An 18,376-nucleotide genomic window follows, 5' to 3' on the forward strand; every position below is an offset into this window, starting at 1 on the left:
TTTTGAAAAAAGTTCACTGGTCTAGCATCGCACTCGTATGACACTGCTGGACTCATCATGGACATCTGATTGATACATTAGAACCAGAAATATCACCTTTTTATTCCACTCGTTCTTCTACCTTTTCAAAACCTGCTGCCGACATTACCCACAATGCAACTTTGCCCGTGAGTGACATCACTGGAGGGAATTTATCAGATTACACGCAGCTTCCTCTAGAGCTAAAGAAAAACCCTACTACTTTCTTTCACATGTGCAGAAGTTCTCCACAAGATCGTAAACACACTTGAATGTGTAAAATTACTTTAGAGTTACTCTTAAATAAAACCCAAACTACTCTTTGAACAATGTTTGGTATATGTTTAAGATGTACATTTTTCAGCAGGATGGTGACAGATGGCTTCTCATCTGGAGCCACAAAAGGCTTTATACTATTTTAGTCACATATGCAGCAGTACTCCCCAAGACCTGTGAACACACTCGAATGTGGAAAATTGATGGACTTACCCTTTAACGCATTAGGGGGCGTTTGCAGCTTACTGAGAACATGATGTGTGTTGTCTCTGTGTCTTTGTGCTCCTGCTCGATCATCTTCCTCTCAGCAAATTAGAGAGAGGATCAGGGTGAGTAGGAAGTAACACACATGATACGGAGAAACCAGTTTTAGGATGTGATACACCACATGGCCAAAAGTATTAAGACATGCAAACAATAAACCCACATAAGTTTAGTGTATCAGTCAATCCTATAACTGACAGGGGAGCAGAAGAGACAAATTAGAAATTGAGCAAATAATTGATCTATAAATGTGTTTTTTTTGAAAGATTCAGTGCTGGATAAGATTCGATGGTGCAGGTGAACAAGACATCACGGTAGTTGAGGCATGACATGAAGAAAGCACAGATGACTTTCACTCACGAAAAAAGACGACGGAACAAATGATTCCACAACCATTTTTAATGGCCCTCACACAAGCAAAGGCTTTCTTTGAACAGTTGCTGCAGAGTTGAAAGAACACTATTGTGCTGAATGTAATAAAATGTGAGGGGTTGTCTTGTAAATAAACAAAAGTTATGTTTCAATACATAAAACCAAAGTTACAAAAATTAAAAAAGCAACAAAATCAAAAACAAAATAATATTTTTTAATATAAGGTAAAATTATGTTTATCTCTTTTAACAAGTTGGATGGTGTGGAAAAGACAATATATACTAGATTTAATAAGAAAATCTATTAAACAATAATAAGATCTATTATTAATCATCAGCTCTATTTACATGTCAGTGGGTGGCAGTAGTGCTTTTCTCAGTTGTTTGCTAGCCGCCGGAAAACAACGAAGAAGAAGAAGAAGAAGAAGGTGGCAGGAGGAGGAAGAAGAAACTGGAAGAAAGTAGGAAAAGGAGCAGGAGAAGAAGAAGTGGCTAAAAAAAACAACACGGGCACTTGGATGTCTGTTAACAAACAAGGTTACACAAATATCCGAGAGGTATATATGACATCTAGTATGCTTGAATACAAAATGCAAATGAATTTGCTTCCTGACTAGACTAGTGCGGTGTCCAAAACATACCCTAGCTTACTCGTCAGCCCCACAGGAAGGGGAAACAAGCGTTAATATTAGCTAGTCCTGCTCGCTACTGTTATTAGCTAACACTTAGCCGCTCGTTTGGTTGTTTGTTTGCTAAAGGCGTTAACAATTCGCTGTTTCGCGGTCGTGTAATCTTCGTTTTAGACCATTTTTAGTCGGAATATTGTCAGGTTAGCCAGCCAGAGGCGAGCTAATTTTAGCCCCTGTAGCGCCTGTCTGTCATCCTGCTGGCTGCTTCCTCATGCTAACACCCTGGCTGTCTGCTAACATTAGCCGCCTGTAAAATATCTGGTGTTGTTGTCAGAGTTAAATCTATCCTTTTAGTTAGTATGTCAGCTTGCTCACCAGGCAGGATCGAGGGGTTTGTAATGGCTGTTTTTTCCGCTTTTTATTGGTTCCTAAAGGTCAGTCGTGTATTCATGCTACTCGTATTTAGATGCACTGTGTTTTTCTTTGGTTAACTGAATTAGCTGACAACTAAGCAGCATAACTGAATGCATTCTACTGTTTTTACATGTATGTTTTAAAGCAAGTCTTAACTTAAGTTTATTTATGATTACTTTCACAACTGCTGGACTGATGAGGTCATGTGTCTACATTATATGTAAGTTATTCATTAGGGATTATATTACTCATTAGGTCTTAGTTTAGCTCATTCACAAGGTGAAGGTGCTATTTTACAGTCATAGTGAACACTGGTGGCAAAACAGTTGGCTCCAAATTGTTTCTTCTTCACTGTACTGGTAGCAAAAAGTGAAAGGTAAAAACGTTTGATGGTGTCATTGTGTTATTACAAATGTATTCCTCACAGGGCTTCAGCTAACAATTATTTTAAAGGTGCAATATGTAAGAATTGGCCACCTTTCAAATGTATCCTCATCTCACTAGAATAACTGCTAACTGCTGCTAACTGTAGCTGCCATTAGCCAGCTAGCTTGATAAACTGTGCAGCTGTCTGTCTGGACTGTGAGCTCGGAGCACTGGGAGTGCTGGTGTTGGTACTGCTAGCACAGGACCTTTGAGTTGAAACGGCTGAGGCTACTTTGTAGCTGGCTCACATAAGTGGATTTATCTGTGGACAGTACACAGATGTCAAAATATCAAAACTGTTATTTCTTCACATTCTGTTAATTATTGTAGTTTGTTACATGTTGCACCTTAAATGATTCATCTGTCTGTCTTTTTTTTCTATAATACTGTTCAGTCTTTAAAACGTTGGAAAATAATGACAAGTGCCTGTCACAGTTTTAGTAGAGTGTGAGCTGATGTCTCCACGCCTTGCTTTGTCCGACCGACAGGCCAAGCACTAAGATATTCTGTTTGTATGCAGAGAAAAGCAGTTAAGAGTAAAATGTTTGACATTTTTTTGCACGATTGCTAACTTATTAGGCTATGTTTGATGTATATGACTGTAAGTACTGTACTATAATACAGCAGCTTTTTGGGGAAATTCAGTTGAGAAACTCTATAGATTAAATACCGAAATGTGAATGTCTGTCTGTGGCAAATCTAGGGAAAGAAATATCTTCTCTCTCTCTTTTTTTAAAGTCAGTACTTTACCATAATGGTCAAACGTACCCAGAGATATTAAAGGATCAGCTGCCATGGTGAGGGAAAATCTCTAATGGTTGATAAATCTCTATCATAATAGTGGCCTCACCTTTTTCTCTGTCACTTCCACGAAGGTCTTTTTTGTGTCTGTTGTAGGTTTTAGAATGTGTAATGTAAAAGCTTGTATTTTAATAGAAATAACTTCTGAAAGAAGTAAAATCTTTATTAAAGTATTCTTATTCACTCTGTAATATGTTTAACGCAATGTGTTGCTTTCCAGACCACGACCTGGTGCATTATGTGAGGTGTGTAAAAAGCTTTTTGACACCTGGAAGCGGCTGCTGATATGGTGGACCTGAGACTGACCCTTAGGAGCCCCCAGTCTCACTTCTTTATGAGAGTCTGGGGAAAATGTTGCCACAGCTTTTGGATCTAGGATATCACCTTCCATGATATTCAGATTTCACAGCGCTTCAACCAAATTGCTGTAAGGAACATGGAGAGGGTAGCAGCTGAGAAGGAGATGGATGGTGTCACAGACGCCGATGAGGAGACCCCTGATGGTGATTCCGCCTCAGTCACCAGTTCTCCACAGTGGGAGGTCAGACAGAATGAAGATGATGGCGATCTGGAGGACAAAACAGCCTATCTCAAATCTCAGGACATCCCAAATCCAGCCACTCCACAAGACTCTGGAATTGGTGAAGCAGAGTTTTATGGATCTCCAGAGGCCAAAGAGGATGATGAAGAGACTTCAGATGGGTTCGAGCATGACAGCAACACAGATCACGATAATTTGCACGTTATAAATCAAGAAGAGGATGAAGCAGCAAAGGAACAGCAGCACATGAATGGGGAGTCTGGTTGGAGGAACGAGGGAGCCGGGAGGAGATTCAAACTTAGGAGCAGTGGATCGGTTTCAGAGCAGAGCAGTCAAAGTGCTTTTTCCTCTGTCCAAAAAGGAAATGTTACATCAAGCGGTGGCCGGCACAAGCAGACCCGCAGACGTAACCACCACCACCATCAGCAGAACCGAGGTCGCAGGCGGACAGGCAACCAGCTCGTCTTGGCTTTCAAGGAGATGCTGTCAGAGTCTCTGAGCTTCTGGTGCATTTCCTGCGTCCACATGATGATTGAGATAATCGTCACATTAACTCACAATTGTGGCGTCGGTGTGGAGACCGGAGGGGTGAAACTTTACAACTTTGGACAGCAGCTTCTTGTGAAGGTGACAGACATAGCAGGAATGAAGGAAGATGCCAGTCGGATTCTGAAATGGACAAAATGCACAGTGTTGGACCTGGTGGATAAAATAGTTCGGTCAGTGAAGTGGGTAAAGTCAGCTGCCTTATCTTGTTTGAGACTTTTCTGCGCTTTGGTTGTTCTTGGTTCCCAGTGGGTAAAGGGTGCATTGGTCCGCCTTGGTGGAGAGAGGGGAAAACGCTATTGGACAGCTTTTCAAGAGTCAAGGTTTTGGAAGAGGGTGGTGTCCCTGCTGGAGAGAGTCCGAATCAGGTTCAGGAGGGATGGCCCTGTACCGCCATCCAGCCCTGAGTCTCCCGGCAGAGCAGGGAGAGGTCAGCCAGGCCAGGAGCTGGAGAGACTGCTAGCGTTGGCTGAGGTACCCGAGGATGAGCTCGACCCCTTTACAGTGCTCGGCGTGGAGGTGCACGCCACTGAGGCTGAGCTGAAGAAGGCCTACAGACAGCTGGCTGTCCAGGTGTGTGTTTGAAGCTGAATTAGCCACTAATAAACAGCATCTGAGGCTGACATTTTCTCTCCTTTACTCATGCAACCTCCTCCCATGTCCTCTCTCTTTCAGGTCCATCCAGACAAGAATAAACACCCACGAGCTGGAGAGGCGTTCAAAGTACTGAGGGCTGCCTGGGATATAGTCAGTAACCCAGAGACACGACGAGAGTATGAGTTGTGAGTGCACAGAAGAAGCGGTTATCACAAGACACATGGATTGTAAAGAAAAACAAAACCAAAAATGGATCAAACATCTTTAAAAACATTTGTTTATGAGATGTTTTTTTTTTTTTTTTGTCTTTTGTTAGTTGATACAAAATTCAAATTAGTGATAAGAAATACAAATTGATTGGAACTATTGTAAGTCTTTTTTTTTCTGAAATAATTCTGGTTATTGAGCCTAAAATTGTAAACATATTCAGAGAGTGTTTGATTCCTTTCGGCCTGTTATGTTCATGTGTCACCAACCAGCCTGTTTCTTCCCCACGCAGGAAGCGTATGGCAGCAACTGAGCTCTCAAAGTCCATGAACGAGTTTCTCACTAAACTGCAGGATGACCTGAAGGAAGCCATGAACACCATGATGTGTACCAAGTGTGAAGGAAAACACAAGTACGCCACGTCATCATGAACCTGTGTCCAACACTTCTTCAGACTGAACTCAAACATTATGCATTACACACTGCAGAGCCATGTCTCGAGTAACCCTGTATCTGTATCTGTGTCTGTGTGTGTGTCTGTGTGTGTGTGTGTGTGCGTGTGTGTGTGTGTGTGCGTGTGTGTGTGTGTGTGTGTGTGCGCAGGCGGTTCGAGATGGATCGTGAACCTGCTGAGGCCCGGTTCTGTGCCGAATGCAGCCGCTGCCATAGTGCTGAGGAGGGTGACCTGTGGGCCGAGTCGAGCATGTTGGGCCTTCGTATCACGTACTTTGCCTGTATGGACGGCAAGGTCTATGATATTACAGGTGAACATGAAAATAATCTGCTCCCCTTTAATCAGCTACTGTAGTTTGCATGGGCTCATGTACTAAGGAAAGCTTCGGAGCACTTTTTCTCTCAATCATGTGACCTCTTGTGATGCTGTCATGTTTCAGAGTGGGCAGGTTGCCAAAGGATAGTCATTTCTCCCGACACACACCGTGTGCCCTATCACATCTCATTCGGTTCGAAAAACAACAGCAACCCCACACGACACAGGTACGTTGTTTGTATTCACATTTGGGTTGCAAATTTTTAAGTAGTTTCTTTAATTGATAGACAGCTGCCTCAATGACCGATTATCTGTTAATCATTAATAATATATTAGATATGTTGGACGTGAATGTTTGACACAGAATCCGAGTAGGCTACGTTAGGGGTTCATTGAACAAATTAAACACAGAGTTACTTGGATGATAAACTAAGAAAAACAAATTGTTGATTTCATTTTAATTGTGGAGCGCCCTGTTGTCACTATTCAACAATTGGCCTGACAAAATTCAACCCAGGCTACCATATATTTTAATTAAATTGATTTACTAATTCAAGCATTTGGTATTTTATTTTGATACATTTAAAAAGCTAGTATTTGTAATTTATTATAGGATTCTTTTTGGTGCATTTTTAATGGGTTAAATTCCTAATGGTGGTTTATCAATGAATCATTATGATCCCTAATTTCCATCTGGGTTGTTGTTGTGGTTGCATGGTGGTGGAGCATCAGAGTCCGGATTATCGCCAAGAAAGTTTTAAACATAGAGGGAATTTGCCTTGGTGATTCGGTGCTTAACAACACACAAAAGTAGAAAAATCTAAAGAAAGATAAAAAGCTATAACAAGTGGAAATGGGTAGAAAATTCATGATTGACATTTTTTTTTTTTTTTTAACATGAGGAATATCTATAATTGTATCTTCCTCTTCCTCCTTTAGAGCTCAGGTTTATCCACAAAGAGATTTTGGCAGTTTTGAGGAATTTAGTTTCCCTCTTTTGAAAATATGAAGCAAACACCATAGGCCTTGGGGACATTGATGCTAAATTATATTTTAAATCATTGCAGAATGTTATATTTTAATTACTTACACAAGATTAGTGCTGAAGTTAACTCTTGAAATAGAGGTAAAAATATGTAAACACGGTAACAAAATGACTACATTTCAATAATTTTTCCATCTATTGAAAGTAAGTAATTTATGTTAATGTTTCAATTGATGTGTTAATGATATTGGCAGAAAATTCACTCCCTGCGCTTTTAATCAAGAGATATACTTAATGTTCAAATATATCATCATCCCACCCTTAGTTTCTTTATAATTGGGTTAATTTATTGTGCTCACATGTTACTCTTCTAAAAGCAAAAACATTCAAAGCTCCAGTACAAAAGATGTCTGAATCTACCAACCTTCACTTTCAGGGCGCCCTCAGAGCACGCCCCCGGTCCCACCAACCCGGCAGATTTACAGGACTTCTTCAACCGCATCTTCAAGGGAGGACCTCCAAATGACATGGCTGCCAACGGGGGCTTCTTCCCCTCAGGTCCGCCCAATCACCAGCCGCCTGGTGCTGGAGCGCCCCCGTTCTCCCCTCCCCCAAGCCAGACAGGTTTCTACATGCCGGGGGGCCACCGGCCAGAGTCCAGCGAGACATGGCCCGAAAGTGGAAAACCCCCCAGAAGGAGGAAGAAGGTTCGCAAACCCTTTCAGAGGTGAAGTCTGTAGACCTCTCAGTGTATCAACATAACAACACAGGGACACAATAAATAATGGCCATGTTTGTCTCTCGCCTGCCTGTTGGCATGCCAAGATCTGAACAGATTCATGTGGGTAAGGCTGCATCAGATCAGCCAGAGGAGAGAGAGAGAGAGACTGGATTATGAAGAGGAGCCTGTTGACTGAAGTATTGAAGGAGGGTTGAAGACACAGCAGTGATGGTGCTTTACCTCTCATTTCACCTTATTTTTGGATGGTCTTAAGACGACTGTAGCCTTGGCATTGAAGTCCTTATCGGGATGCTGTAATAAAACATTTACCTTTCATAATTTCCTGCCAAATCCTGCGATGCATGATTTATTCACCTGTGTTTTAACACCTCAGTTCCATCACTTTTGTTATTGATGTTATGTATAAGGTTGGTTACTGTTTGGCATTGGTTCCCAACTGAGACTGACAGTCGAAAAAGAGGGATACATGGATCACTATAATCAACATGAAGAAACTAACGATCTGGGCAGCTTCACTGTGTCAGTGTTACTCACCTCCTCCCACCATATTTAAAAAACGAATCGAAAAACTGCCAAACCCAACACATCTGAACTAAATGTGCAAAAACAGCAAAAAATTCTAGAACTTACATGCAGCGACTGCATTTTTTGAAGCTGGCCTTTTATGGTAAAATCCACCAGTTTGGTGTGAAACTCTGGTAGTATACCGACAATGCATATGTCAGTGTAAATACGTCAATGAAAGTCACAGTCAGTTAGCCTCCAGCATCAGGGCACCACTGTTGTATGACTATAAACATGCAAATTGTCTCTTAAACCAACAGTATGCAGAATTAAATATTACCTGAATCTCTCTTGAGTTCTGAAATAACACATTTGTTCTCTCTAGTAGTCCACTTTCAACGGTTAGATATTTCAGAACCGAGTAAGTAAATTAACTATTTAAAGATTTGGCTAAAATGGATGCTGATATTTGTGTGGCAGTTACCAGAGAATCACACCCTGAATTATAAGACCACCCACTGAAAATGTATGTGACAGTGAGCCTGCAGCGTAGACGAGATGTGAAATCTGGACCTGAATGAGTGAAAATGTATTAAAAAAAAAAGAAATCTTTTGAGTTATTCAGATTCAAACATGCCGGAGTCTGCCTTCTGTTTATTGTTTCAGCTGCTGATTGGTGTTATAATCGCAGCGCTGGTTCAATGTTCAGTGGAGCTCCAGCTGAGCTGCTTTGAGAAGGCCTCAAAAACTTCAAAGTGACCCCTTGACATTTTGAAATGTTGATCTTTTTCTTAAAAAATGATTCATTACTATTTAAAAGACTGCATCTAATTGGTCTACACTGCCCCCTGCTGATTCACAGATAAACTTATTTACTAAGTTAGTAATACAACAGCACATCATTTGAGTTGATATTATTCTCTTACAAACACTGAAGTAAGCCTAAAAACAATGCTGTTTAGTTTACTATCAGCATTGTGTTTCAACACTGAAGACTTCACAAAAAGCCTTGAATGAGACAACAGTCTAAAAAAAGTGTTATATTTTTGCAACATGTTAATTTCATAGTTAATTTGTGCAATTGTTCAGCCTGCTTTGAAAACAGTGCTCTAGTCGACCATTTTCACCAGGATCCTGCTTCTTCGCGCTAAGTGCCATTTTTTTGTTTCAGAGCATGTGAAGCTTCTACATCAGTGATCTGTCACGACCGTCACCCAGCTCAGGACAAATCAGCAAACAGTCTGCCAGAGATTTGTTTCTAGCCGCCCTCGTTCTTTTTTTTTTTTGTGCATATTTATGTTTTTAGTCTGCGGTGACATCTCAGTGGCTCCTGACAGCTTACAATTAAAGAAACCCAATCATGTGTCTTGTTAAGTTTCGCAGTCGTGCTATCAACGCGTGCTTTTTTCCTCCTGGACATGGTTCAGCTTTCAAAATGTCAAAGTCACACATTTACAGAAAGTCTAAATCAAAACTGATTACCCTCCAGAAGAGAAAAGACTAAATAAGCTGTATTTGGGGTTTTTTGTTTCTTGTTATTGCATAAAAATAACGACTTAATTTTCAACATAGTTTAATTTAAGCAAACAGATCTGATATTGTTTACACCTGATATGGGAAAATTGTGAGAGTGTAGTGAAATGGCTAATATGTGTAATAAGGCATTTGATAAAGGCTATTTTTTTATATTGACAGTTGATGATGAAAAGTACCGTGTCCAATCTTTTTTTTTTGTATTAATTTGCACACCAACCCCGGTAATAACATCATAACAGTCATCAGTAATTTAGCCTAACCAGACTCCTCCAGCTGCGGCTGAGTAGGAGGTGTAGCTCACTATGCTAACAGCTCATTTGCAAATTAAGATTTTCTATTTCTTTGGGGTAGAATCAGAATGTTAAATGAGTGACACATTTTTGGAAAAAACATTTGACTCGCACAGCCATAAAAGACAGATCAGAACTGTTTTATGGCGTTGTAATGTGGGTTTGTCTGGTAGCTTGAGAAGATAAACCTTTGTTCCAATTATTGTTTGAGCTCAACGAACTAGGACACCAAGTTTGCCATGTTTGTTTTCATGTGTCAAATAGTTTCTCTTGTAAGTTTCCCAGACATGCATCAAGTTATTTCCAACTGAAAAGGCCCTACCTTTTAAATGAAACCAACTTTAAATATAAGAATTAAGCTTATTCTGTTTTTCCAATCAGGCAGGTTTAAATTCAGAACGAGATCGACAGAGATCAAGATAAACACTTTTGCTCTTTTTCCATCTTGCATCCTTGTTTAGGCCTTGACCATCTAAGTTCCTGTTCACATGTTATGACACAGTGTCAATTATCTAACCCATTCCCTGTTCAGGAAACTGGATCCACCGCTGTAACCACCATGTGAAGCAGCGCGTTGTTTCCCACCATGTCCACCTTGACTTGAGAATGTACAGCGCTGTATGTTAAAGGTAGCAGTTCGAAGAGATCATTGAAAGAGCCAACACATTATTTCTTTTGTTTCTTTTCAATTTTTTAACAGAATATGCAAGTATTGCAAAAAATATCTGACAATCATCAGGGTTTTTTGTAGGGAATTATGATGCGAGTTCCCTGGCTGGCAAACAGTTTTAAAAATATCACTGTTGGGTTTCTTCCCCCCGCTTTCTCTGGTTTTCAAAATAAAGATGATTTCCATATATGCACATTGTTGTTCTGTTTTATGCTCATCACACAAAAATGACTCATCAGTTGCTTAACAGCGTCAGTTTAAACATATACAGTGACAATGAAAGGTTACAAACATCTTGATAAGAATGTGTTTCAGTCCTTCAGAGGAGCTCGTCAGCCTGCGTAGGAGCCATCCCTACAATTAGCTTAATATTTCATTTTTACTGAAAAGGGCCCTCTGTGTCACTGCTTTCCCTCATATGGCTTCTCCTTCCTCTGACCTTTTTAACTAATGCTGCTACAGCTGTGGAAAGAGGGCAGAGCACATCTATCTCTCTGCTCCTTAAAAGGAGTTGTTTCAGAGAGGTGCGGGTTCCTGCACACTGTTTCTGAGGCTCACTTGTCTTTTTAAAGCCTTTTACAGGTTAGGTAGGAAAATTGAAAATTTGTAATATCACTTTTCATAATTGCAATTTAAATCCCAAGAGAAATCCTTCAGAAGAAATCTTGCCACGCTACCTTTCCTCTGGCAGTGATGTGTTCCTCAGCTGTCCAGCAGTGAGCACCCTACTTTCTGACTAATATTACACCTCAGTGCGACATGTAGACAGACTGATCAAAAGCTAAGCAATGTTAAATAAATGATTATCAGGTCTGAGGTAAACAAATAATGCTCAGTTTGATGAAGCTGCGAGGAAGCACACATCAACTTCTCGCTCATACAAATGTTTTGTAAAACTGACTCTGAAAAACGTTCCTATGATTGTCTAAAACTTCTACTGCATTGAACCAAGTGTCCCTCGCCTGGAAAGATGCAGATCAGTGGTTCTGGTTCCCAAACTTATTTTTTTTGATCAACCTTTTCACTCATCCTGTCACTCCATGACACACAATTACTGTTTCTTGCTTTTAAAATCATAACGACACAAGATATTTTAACAATAAACACATTTATATAGACATTTATATATCTATTTTGGATTTCATTATGTGAGTTAACTTTTAACTGGTTATGAACAAGTCTCAATTTTCAAGCTGCTGTAAATGTTTTCCTCGTTTGGGCCAACTTTCTGTCCTCCTGTACAAACAGGAGAATCTCATCTCCAAGTATTGAGCTTTTATGGAGTTCTCTGTCCTGATTGGACAAAGTGGGCTGGGATCCCAGATAATGTATTTCCTGAAGGAGAGACACGGGTTACTGATTAAACACTCTATAAGAGTGATCTCTGTTCAAATATATATTCATCACTTACAGCAGCTTTATACTGACGACCTAAATAACCAAACAGGACCATCAGAGAAAAGATTGGCTACTTTTGTGTAGCTGTTCAAACTCGGGCAGATTCTGACTTTTCCAGGTTGGATAAGTCATAAAATTAAAGCAATTTGTTGTGTCTGAGGATGAGGAAGTTCCCTGTAGCAGCTTTAAGCTGTTTTTCTTTTCATCCCTTTCAAAAAGAGATCTGTTGTACTCATTTTGCTTTCTGGAAAAATCTTTCTAACCTGCATCTTTACAGTCGTGTGAGGATCATCGGACACTTGTTTGTTCCCAATCTTGTTCAGCTTCATGTTTTTTGCCCCTGATCATGCACCCACTGTTAGCTTACGCCCTTCAGAACCACTGAAGACCTGACAGTATTTGAAAATATTATTTGTCCCATACCAGATGTTCATCTTGTAATATATACTTGCAAATATATCTGGTTCAAAATAAGTCAGTATTATTCATAATTAAAATATTTCACCCTGTACCCCTGTCCCATTCTCTACTAATATAGAAAACATTAATATGATCATATATATGCAACAAGAAGTGCTTCAGCTCGTGCTGATTACTTGCACTGCTTTTTCAACTACAGCTTGCCTTTCAGAGCTCCCATGATGCTGGGGAGCTGAGAACAGTCTCGATAAGCCACCAGGCCACCGTGGTTAGCCCAGCGGTCTGCTCCTTTACGCTCGGTGTAAGGCTGGTGGTAGGTCAGTTCAGTCTGCTGATCCGGTTTCCCAGAGCTGGACTGTAGACACTTAGCCAGGTCCACCACTCCCCCTCCGAGGGCTCGGAGCAGGACGTGAGGGGCGCAGGAGTCCCACTTAAAGGTGCTTCCCTCTGAGAGGACGTAAACATCAGCCAGGCCCTGAATGACACAGAGGATCTTGAAGCCTGCTCCAGAGGCGTACATCAGCTTGTCCGGGCCGCAGAGCGAGGTGAGGGCTTCCTTCACCACCAGCTTCTCGCTGGAGCTCAGCACAACAGACAGCCTGCCCCCAGGTCCATCTTTTGGCCGGGACTCTGAACAGACGTTGACACTGCCATAGGACACGCCCCAGAAATGCTTCCCCCTCCAGCTGTGAAAGCAAGTGATAAATGGTGGGTTGAGAATATTTTACTTGTAGGAACAGAAAAAGCCCAAGATGATACCCAAGATGACTGACAGTTCATCTCTTCTCTAAAACATCAACATTAACCAACATTTCACTGCTAGCTGAAAAACATGTCTGTCAAATATTGACAAAAATAGTTTACTGGGTGAAGTCATCATCACTTTTTAGGATGAACTTTTGAGGAACAGTTGATAATTTACATAACTTTAGTACATCTTGGTTAGATAGCTGCTCACAACGTTCAGGTAGTGAGTCACCTCACCATCTAAACACTCCTCCCAGCTTTGTGATTGACCTGACATGTAGAGAATCTGGTCTGACTTGAAATTGAAAAACTGCTCTCAAAATGTGAGTTCTGGCCGTGTGAGGTGATGCGAAAAAGATCCAGAGATAAAGGCAGAGAATGTGGAAGGTTCACATAGTACAAACACACAAAGTCACTGATAAATAAAATGCCCTTTCAGACATGCAGCTCCTTTATGGAAATAAGATGAAAATGTTTTTGTTGGAATAAAGTGCCCGAGCTGCAAGTCATAGCTGTCGTCTAACTAGGTTGGACAGTCTGAAAGTCTGAAATGAAAGGTGACACACACATAAGAAGTGTAATGAGGATATCATTTTAGGATCTGTTGAGTATACATTTGCGAGTGAAAGAAAATAATGTATTGAAAACATCTGTTATTAGATATCATAAAGAGGTATTTCACCCCTGGAAAGAAGGCCCTTGCACTAAACTGGGCTGTCCAGGAAGTAGAAAGACGCAAATATTTCTTAAACTGGTGCCACGTGACCAAAGAAAACAGAGACGAAGGGCTGTGGTGGTATTCCCTTTTGCTTAAAAAGCTAGAAAACCTGTAACAAACAGAATGCACTGTGCTGCACCGGACCGCTAAACACTGTCGCCGATTGGTGATTAACTGCAAGCTGGGTGGTGTTTTGGTTTAGACTCGGAGTCCATTTTGAAACAGGACACATAGGAGGTGGCCCCTTTATTAGGTGCACTATACAACTATTGCTATAAATTCTACTTTTTAAGATGCCTATAATGTTTTGGGGAAATTTGGAAAGGCGTTCATTGGATTACGTATTTAGGCATTAAGGTTGCTTTCACACCACATGTTCTTCTACACTCTAAATTCTTTAACATCATTCTTCTGTCACTTTTTTTTGCAGCTTAACTCAATTTTCAACTTTTATTTGACATAAAACATCCCTAAAACATCAGTATATTAACTCAAATAGGAATGGTGTGTTGTACTTCTCTCATTCACACCTTCAGAAATATCCTGGGAAACTGTCCTCATTTAAAATAATGGACAGAAACACTTCAACACTTATCAATCCATTCATGGAAACTCAATCAAATTCTACAATGTTCCACCACAAACATAAGGGGTGTTATTGAAATCTCATTAAAAATTGACTAAATATTCAACTTTCTTTGAAGCTTTTGAAGGTGTTTTAAACACGAGTACGCCCATTCAAATACTGATTTCACTCCCATTGCCTGTAGCTGAGTTGCTTTCTGTTTTGTTTTTCCTGGTGTCTCATGTTTTTAGTCACAAATGGGGTGGAATATTGTGTTAGACACATTGTTTTTTTCCTGAGTTGATGATGGAAGTAGCTAAGGAATAAGACATCTGTTGTTTAAAGTTTATTACACATGATTAAGGATGTCTCTTGGCTGTTTGAATGTTTAACCCTGTCAGAAGCTCAAGGGTGAAGAGGAAATGCGTTTTCTGTCTTCACTCACCGTCCACCTGCTGGGTCCTTGTAGTTGAACGGCTGGTTGATGACGCCCATGACCGGCTCGCCTGTGCTGCGGAGATAAACCCCGATCAGAACCAAAGCACAGTGCAGACCTGAAGGAAACAGGTGTCCCTCCTCCAGCACCTCCTCTCGGCCTTCTATGTACTGGCTGGTTGCATCTTCATGAAAAACAAGGGACAAAGAGTTCTCACTCAGGCTCTACTCTCCACAGGAATCAGTTTCTTAATCAAAGAACAACATCCAGCCTTTCACCTATGGGGTCGATCCAGATGCCGAGCTCAGAGGGGCTGAGGGGCACCGCCAGGCCGTCTGTGTTGGCATCGATGGTCGCCGGGTCTTGGTGGATCGCTTGAGCCAGCAGGGATGCTGCTGTCTTGTCACCATCCAGCACTGAGGCCAGCAGCGCGGCGGTCTCCTCCTCTGTACTGCACACCGTGACCGTCACACTCTCTCCTGGTGACACAGAGCCAGTGAAGCGTCATTTGATTACTTTAGTACAAATGACTTTAAATATTGACACAGGCAATGTGTAGCATTATTAAATATTTAGACACACGCTGATTATTTTGGATGAAAGATGATTCAGTCAGTGCGAGGTTCAGGTGCAAATCTTCAGGTAAAATGTGATTTTAGTCCTGCTATTTCTTACTCTTTCCATATTAAGTGTAATAGTAAGTCATACTTACCAAGCCCATTTTCAAACTTATTGGACTCCTCTCCATGAATGAAGTCAGCCATCTCAGGGAACTGAACAAAAGACCAGACAGGACATGATTACCATCCAACACACAGTCCAGCTCCAGCTTATTCAGACGGTTCGACTTCTCCTACCTGAACACCGACATCGTGCCGGATCATCTCCTGGATCACCACGTCAGCGAGCGTCTTGAAGTCCTGGACGAACTTCTTGTTCTTGTCGTCTCCAGTCTTCTCTTGAACGAGCAGCTGAAAGAGGGGAGCCTCCTGCCTGCAGACCCGAGCCACGTTCGCCGCTTTCTCAGCCACCCGGAGCAGCAGCCTCAGCAGGTCAGCCATGCCTGAACAGAAATAACAGCAGAGAGGGTTTAGTCAACACAGAGATGGAAACTTTATGTGTGAAAGAGTGAGAGGAAAAAAAAAAGAAAGAGAAGAGGCAGGTCACACTTTCACACACCGAGCTAATTATAGCCTCCAAATGAAAACAGGGCATTTCTGAAAAAAGACTAGTGTGTGAAGGAGGGATGTGGCTTCTGGTCTCTGCATATGAAGAGAGCGAGAACAGATATGCAGCTTACAGTCCTCTCCAACAACACGTTTACATTTCTAATGTCTTAATGAATTAGAAAGTGTGCTAAAATTCACAATTAAAACTGTACTCTAGTGCATCTCTAGTGTGAAAAAACACCAAAAAGCAGAGTATTGTTTGTAGAAAGTGACTCCTGAGATCCACCTACACAGTGCTGAGCGCTGGTGGTGACGTCAGAGGATAATGACAGTACCTGTATCTCCTCTGAGGATTAAAAAAACATGAAAACTAAGATAAATGTAGCTGTTTTGACCTGTGACTGCACACAACTTTACTCCTGTAAACTGACTATATTGTCGCCTACGCGCTTAGCATCCCAATGAGCGTGTTTGCTAGCGTTTAGCTTAACATGTGTGAGGTTAGATACTGTAGCAAAGGAATTTTAACGTCAGAGGACACAAAAACGGTGTGAAATGACTGAAACCTTACCAAAACCAGTGCACACACTGCTTATTTTCCACCCGGCTGGCGCTCTCGGTAGCTGTGTTTTTCAGTCCGCCCCACAGTCACTTAACGCGGATAGTTTAGTGTAAAAAGCACGGTGAATTTCACTAAAACACTGGGATTAAAGCAATTACACACTGGACTCCGTCTGCTCTGGTTTCTTTACGTCAGTGAGTTTCCTATCGCAGGAAGGGCGGACGCTCTCCTCACATCTAGGCCGCCGAGCACAAGGTCCAGACAGGCGCGTAGCTGCACAGAGCACGGTGGGTGTATTCTTCCAGGTGCGGACAACAGGATGTGGTGCCGTGGTGCGTTCAAATGCAAATGCGACGTTCAAACTTCCCTGGGAATTGTAGGGTGATTTCAGTTAGAGTGGGACATTTTCAGTGATGGAGTACATGTGCTCAGGTACTTGTACTTCAGTACAGTTTTGAGGTTATTTGTACTTCACTTTAGTATTTCCATTTTCTGCTACTTATAGTTCCACTCTACTAGATTTTGCAAATATAGCACATTTACTCAATTTATTTGATTACTTTAGCTACTAGTTACTTTTCAAACGCCTGGATCAGAGCCAGAACATTTTTATATTAATTGATTTGATTTGAAATCAGATTTAAAAGAAAACAACAACCCCGAATTGATTGAGATAAACAGAAAACTATGAATATCTGATCTGACCAGTCCAAACTAATAATCAGTTGACCCATTGTAAAAAGTACATACATGTAAATACATGTATAATTTACTTTTACTTTTGATACTTTAGGACATTAAATATTAGCCACTTTATGAATTTTACTCAAGTACTAGTCATAAAGGTAACTTACACCTTTACCAAAGTAATATTATAGCATAATACCTTTACTTTTACTCAAGTATGACTTTTGGGTACACTGGACAGATTTAATAGCTTTTTGTTTTGTTTGTTTGTTTGTTCATCCTCACCATACGTTGGTGATGATGATTTGCTAAATTTTACCTTTATTTTAACAGGAATAATTCCATTGAGATTCAAAATCTCTTTTACAAGGAAGTCCTGGCCACGACAGTTGCATATAAAAGAGCCAACAACTAACTTTAAACAAATAAACATACAATTTCACATAAAGGACCAGAGGCACACCTTCAGGAGGTTTAAGCCCCTCTAAGGAAATTTAGGAAAAGGAGCCCTTGATAGCCTCTCCTATTTGCACATTTTGCAGTATGATGGGGTTTGCTGAACGTAGCCATTTTAAAAGTGGTCCCACACCTGAGTTTATTGTCCAAAGAGAGTCAGCAAAAAAAACTCTCACCATTGTTTTAAAATGTATTTACAATAGCAGTTAATTATCATTGTCTGTGTGTTTATAAAATGTGAAAATGGTAAATTAAAAAACATCTCTGTGAAAAGTTGCTCTTTGCGTAATATCAGAGGGCCAAAGTGCTCAGAAGGGTGGTGACTTATTCCCAGGAAACACATTTCATAAATTGCCAAACCATATTGCCATGTTTAGCAATTGAGTTCCAGTAATTCTATCAACAGATTATACGAGAGAAGAAAGGAAACTGTCTCCCCTTTCAAGTCCTCACTGTATTGCTCACTGGTAAACTGCATGTGTGCATTTGGGAAGATACTGTAAAACTAGTGTTGTGTTCATGTCTGACAGAGCATCTACTTTTCACTGTTAATATAGTACAACATTTTTACTTATAATGATAATTTAGATAATGATAATTCATTTAAGTCATTTATTACATAAAAAGGCCAA

General features: G+C 40.7%; 2 protein-coding genes across 3 annotated transcripts; one reads left to right on the forward strand and one right to left on the reverse strand.

The window, feature by feature from the left end:
• Nucleotides 1-1,318: 1,318 nt before the first annotated feature.
• On the forward strand, nucleotides 1,319-10,773 carry dnajc14 (DnaJ (Hsp40) homolog, subfamily C, member 14). 2 transcript variants are annotated; one of them, XM_030420117.1, is made up of 7 exons: nucleotides 1,319-1,486; nucleotides 3,420-4,859; nucleotides 4,962-5,068; nucleotides 5,383-5,502; nucleotides 5,694-5,854; nucleotides 5,984-6,086; nucleotides 7,281-10,773. In XM_030420117.1, the coding sequence occupies exons 2-7, from the start codon at nucleotides 3,636-3,638 to the stop codon at nucleotides 7,573-7,575; spliced, it is 2,010 nt and encodes a 669-aa protein (XP_030275977.1). In that variant the 5' UTR covers nucleotides 1,319-1,486; nucleotides 3,420-3,635; the 3' UTR covers nucleotides 7,576-10,773. The 2 variants fall into 2 exon arrangements, with proteins under 2 accessions (XP_030275977.1, XP_030275978.1); XM_030420118.1 differs by lacking the exon at nucleotides 1,319-1,486 and adding an exon at nucleotides 1,501-1,992.
• A 4-nt stretch (nucleotides 10,774-10,777) lies between these two features.
• inpp1 (inositol polyphosphate-1-phosphatase) lies at nucleotides 10,778-16,895 on the reverse strand. The gene is made up of 6 exons (XM_030420139.1): nucleotides 16,611-16,895; nucleotides 15,728-15,933; nucleotides 15,583-15,643; nucleotides 15,149-15,349; nucleotides 14,880-15,054; nucleotides 10,778-13,090 (listed from the first exon to the last, which is right to left on the reverse strand). The coding sequence occupies exons 2-6, from the start codon at nucleotides 15,929-15,931 to the stop codon at nucleotides 12,598-12,600; spliced, it is 1,134 nt and encodes a 377-aa protein (XP_030275999.1). The 5' UTR covers nucleotides 15,932-15,933; nucleotides 16,611-16,895; the 3' UTR covers nucleotides 10,778-12,597.
• Between the last annotated feature and the right edge of the window lie 1,481 nt (nucleotides 16,896-18,376).

The sequence above is a fragment of the Sparus aurata genome, chromosome 6, assembly GCF_900880675.1.
Source record: "Sparus aurata chromosome 6, fSpaAur1.1, whole genome shotgun sequence".
Classification (NCBI taxonomy): Eukaryota; Metazoa; Chordata; class Actinopteri; order Spariformes; family Sparidae; genus Sparus; species Sparus aurata.